This window comes from Podarcis cretensis (assembly GCF_951804945.1).
Source record: "Podarcis cretensis genome assembly, chromosome: 13".
In the NCBI taxonomy this organism is placed as follows: Eukaryota; Metazoa; Chordata; class Lepidosauria; order Squamata; family Lacertidae; genus Podarcis; species Podarcis cretensis.
The window spans coordinates 4,945,962-4,962,962 of NC_137182.1; the positions used below are offsets into that span (position 1 = coordinate 4,945,962).

Genomic DNA, 17,001 nt, shown 5'->3' on the forward strand with positions numbered 1-17,001 from the left:
GCTTGGGAACAGGGAATGGGTGAAGAGCCCTCCTCATCCTGACACGCTGATTTATGATATTGGAAAATATTTGCTTTAAAACATACATGGAAGAGCGGTGGCGGGCTGTGTGGTGTGTTTGCTATTAGGTTATGCTCGCATGATGGGCAGTATCTATAAATGTAAATAAATAAATGAGTATTGATAAAGGAGGCCTGTGATGAGTTATTTATTTAATTGTACATTTATTGCTCCATCCTGCGAGATGTGATAACACAGGAACAAGGACTGTGATGAGCGTTGTAAAGGCGACCGATACCAAGAATAGTTTTTGGTCTGCTGTTCTCAGGTATATTTTAAAAAGCAGTGGCTCCCTCATTTATTGTTAATATCCTACATAAAATTAGCCTTATTGAATTAACCAGCATCTTAAGATTACAATTCTATGCACGTATACCTGGGAGTAAACACCGCTGTGATAAGCATACGTAATATTAGATTGCAGGGCCAGCCAATTCATTTTGGCACCTCTGGGAACCACAAAATGGCGTCATGCTCCCTGCCAGGGAAGAAGGGGTGAGTGAAGATCAGCATCAGGAACAAGGAGGGGGAAATAAAGATCGACTTTGGGATCTGCTGCACCTGTGGATTCTGCTGTCTGAGGTGGTTGCCCCATTTGTATGCGCCAGCCTTCATTAGGTGGCACCATGTGCCTACATATTGCTATGGAAGCTGAATTATTTCCATTGAGTGCATTGTATCTGTGTGGCCGGACATTAAGTAGAAATTCTTGTTTGGTGACATTTTTCTACAGCTTGGAAAAATCAACTTGTATAAATCAGCATAGTTCTGTGTAAACCTTGGCTTTACTTGCTGGAGATTTGGGCTGATATATAGGTATGACTGTACATTCAGATGCCTGGTGCTCAGCATTTGAAAAATATGAGTAATCATGAGAGCCATGGGATCATTGTCAATACAGTCAAATGAGGAAACTTTAAGGCCACAGGTGTACGTTTGTGTTTTGTTGGGTCCTTCAGGTTCTCTATCTGTCTTCCTCTCACTCACACACACACATTTACTGTACATATAAAAGCAACACATTAAGGAAATGGCTTTGTTAAAACTTCTTCCATAGAATGGTAATGGTCTACATGCAGTTAATTTTTCTTTTTTTTCTTTTTTAAATAATATTTATTACTTTTAAAACTTACAAAAAAGAAAGAGAAGAAAAAAGAAAAAAAGAAAAAAAAAGAAAGGGAAAAAACAATACAATACAATATATAAACAATACAAAACACAACATTAACACATTGACCTAAACAAAACAAAACAAAAACAATTTAAAAACATACATCATACCATTTCAGTACTCTATCTTTCATACCCTTGTTTCATCGACCTCCTCTCACCTCCCTTTTTGTATTCCACTTCTATTAATTGTTTCAGCAATTCCTTTCCATCTTTCTCTATTTTCTGTCATATAAATATCTTAACTTATTTTTACCCTTATTTTCCATTAATACTATAATGCTTATTTATGCTTAACTCCTTAAAACATTTCTACTAAAGCCATAAGATTTCATTCCAACATTTTTCTAACACTCAGTAATTTTACAATATTTCTATTTATAAAAATAAACTTTAAGCTTTTTCCAATCTTCTTCCACCATCTCTTTTCCCTGGTCTCGGATACTGCCAGTCATTCGTCACTTCCATATAGTCCATCAACCTGGTGATCTTCTGTCCGAGGCTCTTAACTCTTTTCCAAGTCCCTTCTGCAGGTCTTCTTCATATTTATACATGCACTTTACTTTGTCTTCTACTGATCTTGCTCTTATTTTCCTTCCTTTGATACTGAAGAGCAGATGTCGGGGAAGCTCCAACATAGCAATGCTTTTATTCCTTCTCGACAGGTCAACCAAACCTCCATAGTTAAATCTAAAATCCATAAGGTATTTCAGGTCATGTTTCAAAATTCCTCCAAATCTAAAGGCCCCCACAGCTCCAATCTCCTCACGACCCAAGTCCAAATCCCAAAAGTTAGTAAATCCCTGCATGAAGGGATCTATCCAACTTTCCTTCCATGCAGTTAATTTTTCTATAGGAGAACATTCAAACACTATTCCCCTTCCAACAGTCCAAAGTGGTTCAGTCCAGGAAAAGCTTTAAATTTTATTGATTTATGAACTGGACTTAAATCTCCAGTTCCTTGGAGGTTTTTAATCAGGTTGGATGGCCATCTGTCAGATATGATCTACTTGAGATTCCACCATTGCAGGGGTTGGATTAGATTACCCCCTTTCAACGCTAGGGTTCTATGATCTTGCTAAAGTAAATGTTGGATCCATGGCTTGATCATCTGAACTATTTTTCTTTGGTTAAAAGCAGGTGTGGGGGTGATTTAGATTGGGGCTGCAGCAGTGGGGAGGGAGAGTTAATCTGAAGCAAGGGTGGATAGGTTGAGGGATAGCTCAGCTGGTAGAGGATGAGACTCTTAATCTCCTCCCTGGGCACCACCAACCCAGGCTATGCCCCTAGCTATGTTTAACATTTTTTTAAAAAAATCTGTTATGAAAGAGCTAGTCATGGATCTCCTGCGCTTCAACTAGTTTAGCCTAAATGGCCTATAAATTCAGCTTCATTGGGTGTTCCTGACTTCTAGTGTTAGGAGGAAAACTCAACCAAGTTGATTAAAGAAAGCTGGCCCATATACATGTTTTTAAAGGAGTAGTGCATCTGTTCCCTTGATTCCAAAGGATATATATAGCATCACTAAATAGACTGAAATAAAAAAATGAACATTTTCTATAGTAGTTTTAAAACTCTTGTTTAAAACTTAGTTTTACAATATTTATGTTTCAATCTCAAGTATGCTGTGGTCAGTGGCGTAGCGTGGGTTGTCAGCACCCGGGGCAAGGCAAATAATTTGCGCCCCCTAACCCGTGGATTTTAGCAGGGGGCAGAGAGCTGCGAGTGTGAGCACGCCCCCCCAGATGTTGCGGCTGGTGCGGCCGACCCCCCCTGCACCCCCCACGCTACACCACTGGCTGTGGTTCCTTTCGTGCCCTTGCTTTCATTTTCACTCCCATTCCCATGCCTTCTGCCCCCTCCGTTTTGCAGCCCTTTTAGCACCCCCATTTTCACCTTCACCCCATTTCTGCTCCACTCTCTCCCTTTCCTCAACTCTCCTTTGCACACAGATCACCCCCATTTCCACACCTTCCTTGCTCTCCTATCTCGCAGCACCCCCTTTGCACACACCCCCATGCTGATATGTTGCTGTGACTTTAAGAGAATAGAAAGTCAGCTTGCTCAGATAGAGATGGTTCCGTTCAGCTGATGGATAGTGCACCTGTATGGGTGTTTGCTTGTTAGTAAAGTATTCATTCTAAATTACTACATTGAATCTGGAACTTCAGTACCAGGGGTGAAATACGTTGTGGGAAAGTACTATGGAATATGTGAGTGCTTCACATCCTTTTTCTCTCGCCCATGAGGTAACTCTCCCTAATGATGATAGGGTTGGCATACAGGGCTATTCCTGTAGGATAGAACTTCAGATGCCATCTCCTTCGGGGCTAGTTTGTGTTTTGTTTTGATTACGTGGTTCTCATGGCAGTTTATAATGTTGTAAGCTGCCTTGAGAATTTTAATTATGGAAATTTGGATGACCTGTCGAGAAGGAACAAAAGCATTGTTAGGTTGGAGTCTCCCCGAGACCTGCTCTTTAGCATTAAGCTGCCTTGAGAATTTTGTTAGAAAAACTGGATAGTTCTAAACAAACAAGTAAATGAAATGTGATTATTTTTGTATATGCAAGCTTCAAACTTCAGTTAACCTTCTGATCTTTTGCTGGCACCTGGTCCTTTAAGGGTGGGCTCACTTTTGGACTTGCGGGAGAAGAAAGGTGGGGCATTCTCAGTCTCTGATGGGAGGGAAGGAGCTAGCTGCTGTGCCTTAGGCAGAAGGCAGGATGAGGGACAGGGAGTTGCATAAAAAGTCCCAGAATGAGGGAAGGAGCTGGGGAAGTCTAGGGGGACACAGGGAACAGACTGGATTGTAATGATATCTGTTTAACAATAAGCAGGTCAGATGAATTGTTCAAGGGAGAGTTTTATTAAAGAACTATATGTAACACAGGACTATGGGAAGTGCACTTAAAGGTATAGTCACAGTTACCCTTAAAGTGGACATATTGTAGCAGGAACCCCCCCCCCACCCCAATCATTCTGTTTGTACAAACTTCACACACACTCACACTCACACACTACATACGCCACACTTCTGTTATAAATTCATAGAAAATCAACCATACGTCGGATTTGCACTGTTCCATTTTTATTTTACTCCATATGACAAGGACTATCAAAAGGGGGTGGCTTGGTTCTGGTCAGCCATAATCCCTTCAGCATCCCAGCACATCCACAGGAGCCCTGCCCAGTTGCTATGCCAACCCTGATGGTCCTAGACAGAAGACAATCAAGATCACAAAGAACTTGCATATGGGAGTGGATTCAGCATGGACTGAAACAAAGGACACTGATCAGATCTTCCCTCAGGGGGCAGGAAACTGCAAACTCCCCTTTGTCTCCTGGAAGTGACTCATGGGGAGGGGGAGAGAAGGGAACCAGCCAGGTGACAGGACACTCAGGTTACCACCACAACTCCTCCCTCAACCCCTCCTTTCTGTAATGTATGCATGATGTTTCTGGGGGTGGGCTTGACCTAGAGGAGGGGAATGTCAAAAGTTTTTATAAGGTCTTGCACACCATTTTTCTGTGTCTTTTCTCTCACCTGCAAGTGAGGGGAACACCCTGTTGCAACAGTTCAATAAAGGCCAAGCCTACAGGCTGCTGATTTGCTCCAATTTACTCTGGTTGGTGTCTTTACTTTTTGTCCAAGGGAGCCCTCGGATTTTTCCGGTAACAATATAAATAAGCTTCCTCTACAGAGATTGGGGGGCATTGTCCTTGCTCCTCTGTCAGATGCCTTTCCCCCCTAAGCCCCACTGAGCATGGCCAGAGAGGGAATACCAGCAGCCTATGTTTGTCTGCCCCCAACTCCCCTGCTCTGAGCCAAGGGAGACATAGGGTTAACCTTAAAAAGGTAAAGGTACCCCTGCCCATACGGGCCAGTCTTGACAGACTCTGGGGTTGTGCGCCCATCTCACTCAAGAGGCCAGGGGCCAGCGCTGTCAGGAGACACTTCCGGGTCACATGGCCAGCGTGACATCGCTGCTCTGGCGAGCCAGAGCCGCACACGGAAACGCTGTTTACCTTCCCGCTGGTAAGCGGTCCCTATTTATCTACTTGCACCCGGAGGTGCTTTCGAACTGCTAGGTTGGCAGGCGCTGGGACCGAGCAGCGGGAGCGCACCCCGCCGCAGGGATTCGAACTGCCGACCTTTCGATCGGCAAGTCCTAGGGGCTGAGGCTTTAACCCACAGCGCCACCTGCGTCCCTAGGGTTAAGCTTATCTAGACTTTAAAAACAAGCTGAGAATCATATTCCTCACCTGGTTAAAATCCTAAATGGCAGCCTGAGATGGGAGCCTGAGGTTTAGTATGTTGCTTAGGAAATATTAGTGTCACATTTATTGTTGTTATTACTATTTTACATGTTCTGGCTCTCAGAGGCACACCCATAAATAGTTGTACCTGTTTTGTAATCACATATACATATCTGCACGTTCCAAGTAGTATGAGACCAGGGCCAAACAGGAAGAGGAATGTTCCTTTGTTATCATGAACTTTCAGAATTTCCATCTTCATGCTTAAAAGCTGTCAGCCATAGCAATACTCCAGGACTGAATCTTATCATAATGAAATTAGATACCATAATGGCATTGCCATAGTATTAAGTTCTTTCTTAGTATAATACAGGATTACTCACTTTGTAGGCCCAGAACAAAAGACTGTTTATTTATTAACAGGTTAACACACAGCTGGATAGAAAAATGAAAGTAATTATAAGAGCAAGCGAACAAGTCTTAACTCCAACCCATAATAACTGGACACTGTGTTTAACTCTATTATAACCCATTTCTACACATGGCATTTCATTGCTCCAAGTTTAAACCCTTGGTGATATGTGATAAAAGACTGTATCATAGATTATTTGACATCCATAGAAAATGTACACTTGCAAACACAAAATTGCCTGAGTTTGCTCACTCAGAATGGGATTAAGTTGCGTACGAAGAACCCATTACTTAGACAGGTGTTAAATGACTTGTCCGTTCTGTGAGCTGTCATTCATCTGAAGTGACAGAGATAAGGAATGTATAGCATTTTATAAACTGAGACTAGTCTTGTGTTCTGTTGTACAGTAGCAGCAACAAAAGTATTTGAGTGTGCGACTCAGTTTTAGCACTAATACAACAGAATTTTCTCTGTCAGGGGGAGTAAGCTATTTCATCTGTTCCACGACATAATCAGTAATCTGAGCTGTTATTCTAAGTTTTGGGAAATGCCCTGGTAGAATCTCGTAAGAGGCATTGAGGCACTGCTGCATCCAGGTTTTCCAGTTCCCCCTGTCCCCGGTCACTACTACACATTCCATTACTGGTTCACTGTAGGCCCAGAATTCACCGCTGCACAGTAGGAAAGGGCACATCAAGGAGGAAGAGGAGCAGGGACAGAGAACCTTGTTTCAGTGTGTGTCTTGGCAGATGCCCAAGGAGCTAAACCTGTGGGGTGCCATTTTGTTGCTGCTATTCTTAAACAGTTGACAGTCCAGAAATCCTTGGGAATGTGCTTCAAAATAACCCAGACACATACTAAGAGATACCAATCTACCTTCTGCCCTCCCTCTGTCCTATGGTCATATCTACCTAGCATAGGTTTAAATTAAAACAAAGGGATGTGCAATTGAGGGGGAGGTATTGAAAGACAGCTGGAGTGAAGGTGAAGAATTATGTTTTGTTTGCCTGGCATAAAATGCTGCCTGGTTTTAACATAACATTTGCATTGAGGGAAATGATCTGCCTGTAAAAAATGTTAGATGAGAAACAATGCTCATTCTGTCTAGAATATACACTCCCCTCAAATGCAGAAAAGCAATGAGAAAAATATGCATGTCCAGGAGATTCCCTGTTTATGTGTGGGTTCTGTTCTGGGGCTCTGTGTGCATATGCGAAATCACATATAATGGGGAGCACCCTAGAGTCCTAGTGGCTCACAAAGAGATGCACCCCGAAGCTCAAAGAGCTCTTCAGGCTCCAGGGAGAGTCTCCTTGTGAGCTGAAGGGACAGCAGGGCTTTGTGAAGCTGCTCAGCCTCCCCACCTAACAGCTGATGTTTCAGCTGAAAAAGCCCTGCTGCCCCTCTGGCTGGGGAGGGTGTCCTCATGAGCCAAGAGGACTCTCTGGAGTGTTCTGTGTTTCCAGGATCTGCTTCCGGGATCTCGGCACCACGAGTGCGCGCAGTCTTGCACAAATAGAGCATGTGCAAATGGGGAGTTACCCGTGTAAGAATTCTGTTTGAAGGTGCAGGACGCAGTGTGATTAAATGAAACTATGTAAGATACATCAGGGCTTAGATCGAAACATTTTAAAAGTAGGGAATACTGGAAATAGATGTACATGGTACTGAGCCCAAGAGTACTTGTCCCAAGCTTGGATCTTAGCATCCAGGAATTCTCCTTTTATTCCTGTTTAATTTATCCTTGCTACCAATAGGTTTGTCATCTGTGTAGTTTGTGAACAACCTAGCTGCAGAAATACAGTTACCGCATTGTATAGCATTTTAATGGATGTTATCATTGTCCTATTACTGGTTTTATTGTTATTTTAGTGTGAATACTGTGAATTGCCCTGGAAGCAAATAAACAAATAAAATTTCATGTGCTCCACAATTTAAACCTGTAAGTGTAACATAATACTTTAAGAGAAAGCTATCTGAAACACAGTTTTAAAGCCTGTCAAAAGGCTTGTGATTATGGGGCCAAAAGCAGCTCAGTAGGGAAGGATTTCCACAACCTGAGCACTACTTCTAAACTGTCTCTCATGCCTGCTAACCAAATTGATCTTAAGGACAGAGTCTACAAAAACAGCCAAGCAGATCTTTAATGTCTGGATAGGTTCACAATCTGACCTCAAACTGTAGAAGGACAAAACTAGCACTCAGAATTGAACCTACATTGTGTTTGTGTAAATGTTCTATTTGAACAAAACCTATCTTAATATAATTAGATTTCCTGTGGGTTGACCAGTTGATCTGGAATTTTTTTTAGTTTTGTTATATCATAAAATCAATAAATATGGTAAAGAATAAGCTTCCATTTTCTACCCATCTCTACGCAGAATTAAGTCTTATTTAGTCCAATGCTACTTGCTTCCAAGTAAGTGCCGTTAAGGGTTGCACTGTAGGGCATGCACAGCCTGTATGATAATGGGCCTTCAGTGCTAGACGTAGGTGCCTTGTTCAGGTGCTGTACAAACATCATCCTCATGTCCGTCTGAAGTGCATTTTGCTGAAATGGTTGTAATCTGTTTTGTGCCAGGAATGCATTTCTCAAGCACTACCTGCATACACAGAGAGCTTTTCAGGCCACTTCCTATTGGGGCAAACCCAGGGCCAGCCCATCCCTGAGGCAAGGTGAGGGGACTGTCTCAGGCAACAGAATCCACTAGGGTAGCAGATCCCAGTGTCAATCTTTCTCTCCCCAGGGCTATGTTTAACTTACTCCCTCATCATGTTTAACTTACCTATGAATGAACAAAACAGGAAGTAGTACAATAACTTAGTCACCTCTGGATGCCAATATATTATATCCTCTGTATATCAGTATATTAACATACCAGTTTGTAGCCTGGGAGACAGACAGGCAGAGGGAACACACCAGGGAACACTAGTTTTGACTACATGCCCGGCTTTACGGATAGCAGCTGCTGCTTTAGACGGCCTTATCCTGCGCAACTGCAAACTGCTATGTGCAAGAGCCCAAGGTCAAAAAAAGACCCTTGCCCATTTCAAAAGCTACGCAGTTATGCAGCCTTAGTGTCTGCCATAAGGAAACACCCAGATCTGCTGCCTGCTTAACTTAATTTAAGAGTATCTGAAGAAGTGTGCATGCACACGAAAGCTCATACCTAGAACTAACTTAGTTGGTCTTTAAGGTGCTACTGGAAGGAATTTTTTAATTTTGTTTTGACTATGGCAGACCAACACGGCTACCTATCTGTAACTTAATTTAAGAGCACACTGTCGGGCGCAACCTATGCTAATTGCCTTCTGCACTCTGCAGGGCGAGTAATGCTCCCTTTCGAGTCTGGATTATGCAAGCAAAGCGTGTCCTCTCCACCCGCCCGCCCCGGTTTGCTTGGGCGCCTTCTGCTCGTGGGCGCGCCCCGGGGGCGGGCTGCTGCCTCCTGCGGGCGCGCCCCTTGCTGCCTCGGGCTTGGGAGATTCCTCGGGCCGCCGCTGCTTGTATTTGTCCCGCGCCGTCACATGGAAACGCGCCGCTGGCGCCTCCCCTCGCCGCTCGCCTGAATTTCCAGGCTGGGCCGGCGCAGGCGGGCAAGCGGGCGGGCATCGCGGCGGCGGCGACGGCTCGGTCGGGCGGCAGGAGGTGCGGCGGGCAGCCGCGAGGTAAGCAGCTTGGCAGCCATGGCGCTGGCCGGCGTCGCGCAGCTTAGTTTCCTGCGGCTCCAAGCTCCTTTTCGAAATCCCGGGGTCCCAGCCAGGCGCCTGCTCCGCTTGGGGAGAAGGTAAGGCTCCCCGAGCGGACGCGGCGCCAGGCCCGTCCGCAGGGAGCCCCGAGCGGCTGTCAGAAGGCATTTGCTTGCCCCCCTTGTGCTCGCCTCGCTCCCCTTTCACTCTCCGCTTCTGGCTGTGTTTTCCGGGCTCACCCTTCGCCGTTGCACCTTCGCGAGAGAGTTGCGCTTTTGCCCCAGCTTGTTCCACCTTGTTGTTGGAGGCCGAGCCGGTGCGTGCTCGGCCCGGGAAAGAAAATACCTGTGGGGCAGAGACGCATGCATATTGCATGGCTCTCCGCCCCCGGACGGCGGAGGCGTCGTCAAAGGCTTAAGGTGCCGCGGGACCGCGGGCGCTGGGGGTTCCTGGACGGGCTTTCGCGGGCTGCCCGCTTCTCGAGTGCCCGCCAGCCGCCAGCCTGAACTTTCCTCCTCCTTTTTCTCCGCCTCCCTTTTAGGCGCCTTGCTGGAGACGGAGGGCACCATGTGAGCCGGGAGGGCAGCGCGGGCGACGAAGAAAGCGGCTGGGCGGAGTCCCTGGCCCCCTGATTTCACTTGTCACCCCCTCCCTGGAGCCAGCAACCGGCATCCCACCCAGCTCCGGCCCGAAGGCAGCGGAGGAGGAGGCGGCGCCCCCCATGGAGACGGCGGCGGCGGCGGCGGCGGCGCTGCAGCCGGGGAACTGCAAGCCCCCCAGCGGGTAAGGAGCCGGGCAGCCGCCAGCGGGACTCTTGGGTCGGGGGGCGGCGGCGGAGCAGCTGCCACTTGCGCCTGCTGCTCCGTCGGGGGCGCGCCGCGCGGAAGGCTGAACTCCGGCCAGGATTTAGCGCCGGCTTCTCCCAGCTGCTGCTGCTGCTCTGCGCGCCCAAGGCGGCCACCTTGCGAGCGATGCGCCGCGGACCCAGTGGCGTAGCGTGGGTTGTCAGCACCCGGGGCAAGGCAAGTAATTTGCGCCCCCTAACCCATGCATTTGCGTCCCCTAACCCGTGGATTTGCGCCCCCTAACCCGTGGATTTGCGCCCCCTAACCCATGCATTTGCGTCCCCTAACCCGTGGATTTGCGCCCCCTAACCCGTGGATTTGCGCCCCCTAACCCGTGGATTTGCGCCCCCTAACCCATGCATTTGCGTCCCCTAACCCGTGGATTTGCGCCCCCTAACCCGTGGATTTGCGCCCCCTAACCCATGCATTTGCGTCCCCTAACCGGTGGATTTGCGCCCCCTAACCCTAACCCCCAGATGGCCGCCCCCCCCTGCACCCCCCACGCTACGCCACTGCGCGGACCCCGAGAGCGTCGTCGGGGATTCGGCGGCGCCGGCCGCGCTGGCTTCCCGCATTCAGCTGCCCGGAGCGCGGGGAGGAGCCGAGCCTGGCAGGCAGCGGGGAGCAGGGCGGCCGGGGGGGAAAGACGAGCCGCCAAAGGGCAGGCTCCGGGGCGCGGCTGCTTGCCAAGAGGAGGCTCCGGCCGGAGGGGAGAAGAGGCCTCTCGTCGAGGGGGATGGAGGCTGCTCCCGAGGGAAAGCGGCGCTGGCAGCGGCGGCTCCGCGGAAATGGGAGGGAGGCGGCCACGGTTTGATTGGCGAGGAGCATCCTCTGTGCCATCGCAAGGGAGAGGGTGGCATTCTGGGGGAGGCATTCTGGGGGTCCCTCGGCCAGGGGGTCCCCCGCTGTGGCCGAAGGGGCTGCAATTGCAAAGAGTGGGATGTGGGCAATTGGCTGCTCAACACCATTAAGACTCCTAAAGGTATTTTAAATGGCGCAAGAAATGTATAGTAATGGGTTTGGAAAACTGGGTTGTTTTCACGTGAAACTGGGCAGGCGAGTTGGGATAATAGCAGAGCTGGAGTGAGGTGGTTGCCTCAGACAGCTGGTTCTGCATGTCATGAAAGGGGCAGCAATTGGTTAATGGTTTTAATTAATCATTAGGGTGTTTTTATGCGCAAGGAGCAGGGGAGGTGTTTTTTGGATTTCCTCCCTCTGGTGCTGGAAGAAAATGGCTGGGTTTGGCTAATATGTACCTTGATTTGGGGTATGCGATCAAACCAAGGCTCTAGATCAGGGGTCAGCAAACTTTTTCAGCAGGGGGCCGGTCCACTGTCCCTCAGGCCTTGTCCCTCAGGCCAGACTATATTTAGGGGGGGGGAATGAATTCCTATGCCCCACAAATAACCCAGAAGTGCATTTTAAATAAAAGCACACATTCTACTCATGTAAAAGCACGCTGATTCCCAGACCGTTCAAGGGCCCAATTTAGAAGGCGATTGGGCTGAATCTGGCCCCCGGGCCTTAGTTTTCCTGCCCATGCTGTAGATAACTAGGTGAGAATACATTGTTTGCATATCTGTGGGCCTTAAAGGCTCAGGTTCAGAGGTTCCCACAGTTTGGTTTGCAGCATTATAGGAAAAGTCAGAAGGGAAAAATGTGGTTTGGGTAAGGGTTTGTGAGATGGATATGTGGTAAAGAAGCCATAGATCCAATTCCTGTCAAATCTCATATATTTAGAAGAGAAACGTGATTTCATAAAGTGGATATTCATCAAGTTGGTGCTTGTTCAGACTAATTAACTGGGAGGAAAGTTGTGTGGCCCTCACCTATTCTGAATCTCTCCACCTTTGCAAAGAAACAGCGGGCACTTAAATCTTGCAGTTTTGTTCATTCTTAGAATTTAAGTGCCTTCCCTTGATTCAGAAGGGTTCGTTGCTTCACAATGGCTAGTGTAGGGTTCATACCAAAGAAATAGTACTCTCCCCTGAATAGTATAGTAGGCTCCCCTGAATTCCATGGTGATTACTCCCTGTACAGGAGTGGAGCCTGAATGGGTTAATCTTAAATGTGTCACACAGGAGTGTTAGCAAGGGACGCCATAAATTTTCAGACCAATGGGGAAATATTATTCTCCTTTTCTGGCTTATTAACTTGTACATCTTTTTTTCAGAATATGGAGTGGGGTGGAGGGATATTAAATTGACTAGGACCTGGGAGACCAAGGTTAAAATCAAGCATGAAACTCACTTGGGCCAGTCCTTGTCTCTCAGCCTATCCTACCTCACAGGGTGGTTATGAAGGTAAAATTGGGGAAAAGGAACTAATGAATGCCACCTTGAGCTCCTTGAAGGAATGGTGGAGTGGATATGAACATTATACCAAAGAATGAGGAATAATAAAAATAAGCCTGCTCCCAGTTTTTAATTGGGGGAGAGGGAAGGATTGGAATCATAATAAAGCTTAACCCAAAAATCAAAGAAAAAAGAATCTTTGTGAGACAACCAAGACATTCTGGCCTACAAACACTGGACTTTACATGTAGGTCCTTGGAAAATCCTGTGTGTGGATGTCTTTTAAGACTAGCTTATCTGGGTGGGCTATGTAGGCAGTTTACAATTTTTGATCCCAAAATACATAAAGGTTTTGCCCATTGAGTTCTCACCTGAATCATCCTCTGCATCATCCTACTATTGCAAAAGCACTTAATGTTTGTTGAAGTGTTTTTATCCCCACAACCCTGTAAAGTAGATTATAGTGCAATTTTAGCAAAATAACAGTAGTAAAATAAGAACATCTGTTATGGCCTAAGTCCACTTCATCAGATGTATCATTCCTGGTAATCTACTTTGCTAGCTTCTAAAGCTAGTTTGATAATTGTTTTTATTTCAGCTATGAGCCCTGGCTCGCTGGCTACCCCTTTGATTGAAATGATACCACAGAGGAGGATTTTTAAATTCAGTCTCCTGATCCTCTGGTGTGTTTATTTTTAAAAATACAACAAGGCTCTTGCCAATTGGCTTACCAATAAGGAAAATGTGCAGGCAATATTCTACCCAAAGTGTGATGCAGCCTCAGGGGTCTAAACTGTTCACACCAGCAACTCCTCACAACCTGCAACCTCCTCCCATAGGCTTGGTCCAGGGAGGCACAATTAGCAACTATAAGCCTCAGAAATAAATGGCATGAGCATGCACTGAGTACACCTGCTTCACCAATGGGGGTGCTTCACCCACACAGATGCCATCCACCATTTCTCTTCCCAAGACTCCTCCTCCATTCACAAAACTAATGTAGATTATTAAGCAAAATAAAATATAGATGCACACTTTGTTTACCTTTGTTGTTATTAACAAAGCTGGAGCTATTCAAATTAGCGACTGCACCCTTCTCCTGGCCAGCTATGAAGAATTTGCTTTGAGGCATGACTTGTGAAGAAAAGAGATCTGAGCCATAGCTGTCAATCTTCCCCTTTTTTTGGGAAATTCCCTTATTCCAGCGCCGTTTCCTGCTGCTATCCCGGATTGTTAGATACCCCGTAGACTGTCCCCGGGACAGTTGAGGCTGCTGATCCCTTATTTTCGAGGCTGCTGATCCCTCATTTTTAAATCTGAAAGTTGACAGCTATGATCTGAGCATTCTCAGGCTGCCTTAGCCCATTACGGTATTGAGAACACTGGTCAGCCCTCATAACAACAGATGGAGTAGGAGCCCCTGCCAGTCACGTGTCTTCTGCCCAGCAACACATGGGAGGGGCCTCTTTGCCATAGCTATATTTTTGGATTAGGATTGGCTGAGTACTGCAGAGACACAAGTGACAGAAACGTTTTCAGACTTCCTCCAAGTTCAACTAGAAGTGTAACGTGTATAGGACAGTTACAGATAGGTAGCCGTGTTGGTCTGCCATAGTCAAAACAAAATAAAACAAAAAATTCCTTCCAGTAGCACCTTAAAGACCAACTAAGTTAGTTCTTGGTATGAGCTTTCGTGTGTATCTGAAGAAGTGTGCATGCACACGAAAGCTCATACCAAGAACTAACTTAGTTGGTCTTTAAGGTGCTACTGGAAGGAATTTTTTGTTTTATTTTGTGTATAGGACAGGAAAGTGTGTGGAGGGTGGAATTAACAAATGAGCAGGCAGGGCATTATTGCTCGATTGGACAAGTCGCCACCCAAAGGTGTGGACATGGAAGTCCAAATTTGAACCAAAGCATTCAACTTCAAATGTGCATGAATGTGAGCTGCTGATTTCAAATCGGAAAACAGTGGTTTTTCATATCAAGTTGGCTATGTGGACAAACCTAGTGACTCCAGAGCAAATCTCCGTACAGTACTTAGCTTTGCCACAATGAAATGCTGCAACAAAGAATTTAGCAAATTCCAAAGATGGAGAAAGTGATGTCCATCATTGCCAGCTGGTTGTGCCAGATTTACCTGCGTCTACCACCATTTTGTGGGTTGGGGGAAGGGTGGGATATAAACAAAATGCCAACCCATAGATTTTCTTGACTTAATCTGGATTTTTCTGTTCCACAAAATATCAAATACCGGTAAGTTACAATTTAAATATACTTCTGCTGTCAGTGGTAGTATTGAAGTTCACCAGCACTTTTTATCACTCTTGTGCAGGTCTTAGGCATATCGCAGTCTTTAAAATGTAGACAACACAAATGGAATTGCCTCTCCCGCGAGTACAAGCCTCCATTTTGCCCACTGTGAAACAGGATAACCGAGGCTGATAGCAGCTACTGTGCAACAGCACAAAAGCAAACGTTAATTTTTTATAGGCGTGCATGCACAGGTACTGAAATAGCTGCATGCAGGACCAGAATGGGGGAAAAATGTTCAGAGGAGGAGTTGAAGGGAGAGACAGAAACTTGCAGCTGGTTCATTTTTGTCAGGCTCCACCACTGCTGTGTATGGTAGGCAGCAATATAGTGGTCCATGTTGTGAATGAAGAAACAAGAATGTGTAGATACTCATGTACCAATTGTGCACACGAAAAATTTTGAACAAGATAGTGCTCCTGTGTGGAAGCACTCTTAGTCCCAGACCTCTTTTGAGAATATCATGTGACTGCTGATGAGTAAAACCAGTTTTGAAGATGGCTTCCAGGCACTTAGCTATGTAGTCAAAATTCACTTTTAAAGTAATCAATCAAAAGATATACTTTTTAGTGTATTTAAATCTGTAACAGGTGCATAGGCCACCCTCTCTCGTGGGAATACTAAGAGGCACCACAGATTTTCACGGGGAACTTGTGATCTGTGGTGTGGTCTCTTCTCTTCACTCCCCCCTCAGTCCTAAATGAGCCAGTATTGAATTTCTAATTTTAACATCAGATACTGGTGGGAATTTGCTTCTTTTTACTACTAAATCTAGACAGTGGATGAAAGGGGGAGACCTTTTGGATTTTTTTACTGGCATGTATCTTGCATTTAAATGGCAGTATTTTGATACACAAATTATTACTATGTCTTTGAGAATATTGGTCTTTCAAAGAGGCAAGAGCTAGACAAAAATAAAATTAAGCATGTTTATTACTCTACATATAATAGCACTTGCTCAGGAGTGGGCAAACTTTTTCAGCAGGGGGCTGGTCCACTGTCCCTCAGACCTCGTGGGGGGCCGGTCTATATATTTTTTTGGGGGTGGGGGGAATGAACAAATTCCTATGTCCCACAAATAACCCAGAGATGCATTTTAAATAAAAGCACACATTCTACTCATGTAAAAACCCATAGATTCCTGGACCGTCTGCGGGCCGGATTTAGAAGGCAATTGGGCCGGATCTGGCCCCCGGGCCTTAGGTTGCCTTCGCCTTATAAGACTTGTAAGCAAGATTCAGGATCCTTTCATTCTGCACTTTTCCACAGAAGTGGATTGCAAACTAATGTTTCTAGCTAAATCATTAATAGTATTATCATTTGCTGACTGTGTAAGATGTCTTGCCTGGTATATTGAAAACCTTTACATCATGCGTTCGTGTAGATAAATGCTGCTCTCTTGTCAATCTGGTGCCCTACGGATGGGTATTGTAGTCCAAAACAGAACACCAGTCCCTCCCAGCAGTCTATGCTGGCTGAGGCTGATGGGAATTGTAGTCCAAAGCTGCATTGCATGGTGTTCTGCAACTGAAATTTGAAGCCAGTCTTTATTTTAAACCAAGTCAGAAACACAGCCATTTGGAATCTTGCCATCTTTGTCAGAGGTTTAGAATGTGTGACTTGCTACTGCCAGTTACGAAGAGGAGTTAACCTTTAATCATGTATTGTTTGTGCTCACTTTGCTCTAAATCAATCTTGCTGTTTTACACTATTTATTGGTTTTATTAACTGCTGTTTTCCTGACTTCCTGCTCAGGTAAATGATTTATTCGCTCACCACTTCCATTTATCAGTGCAAAAAAACTAAAGTCAAGGTACTTAGTAAACACAATATCAAAGGCTAAAAAAACTTCAATGAGAGATACAATTATAAACAATAATGTTAACAAACGGTATAGAGCTTCACATAAATAAGATACATTGAATGTGTATAATTGCACAGATCAGTTTTATCCAGAA

General features: G+C 45.7%; 1 protein-coding gene and 1 long non-coding RNA gene across 6 annotated transcripts in view; one reads left to right on the top strand and one right to left on the bottom strand.

Annotated features, from left to right (window-relative positions):
• Positions 1 to 8,504: 8,504 nt before the first annotated feature.
• Positions 8,505 to 9,346, bottom strand: LOC307201119. Its single transcript, XR_013832558.1, has 2 exons — positions 9,183 to 9,346; positions 8,505 to 9,037 (listed from the first exon to the last, which is right to left on the bottom strand). It is a non-coding gene; the product is annotated as an uncharacterized lncRNA (long non-coding RNA).
• An 83-nt stretch (positions 9,347 to 9,429) lies between these two features.
• COBL (cordon-bleu WH2 repeat protein) overlaps positions 9,430 to 17,001 on the top strand; it is a 106,138-nt gene continuing 98,566 nt past the window's right edge. For 4 of the 5 annotated variants that reach the window (XM_079949266.1, XM_079949268.1, XM_079949267.1 and 1 more), the window contains exons 1-2: positions 9,430 to 9,570; positions 10,133 to 10,374. In XM_079949266.1, coding sequence (XP_079805392.1) covers positions 10,313 to 10,374 — 62 coding nt within the window. In that variant the 5' untranslated portion in view covers positions 9,430 to 9,570; positions 10,133 to 10,312. The remainder of the gene's footprint in view (positions 9,571 to 10,132; positions 10,375 to 17,001) is intronic. The other variant, XM_079949275.1, reaches the window with a different exon arrangement.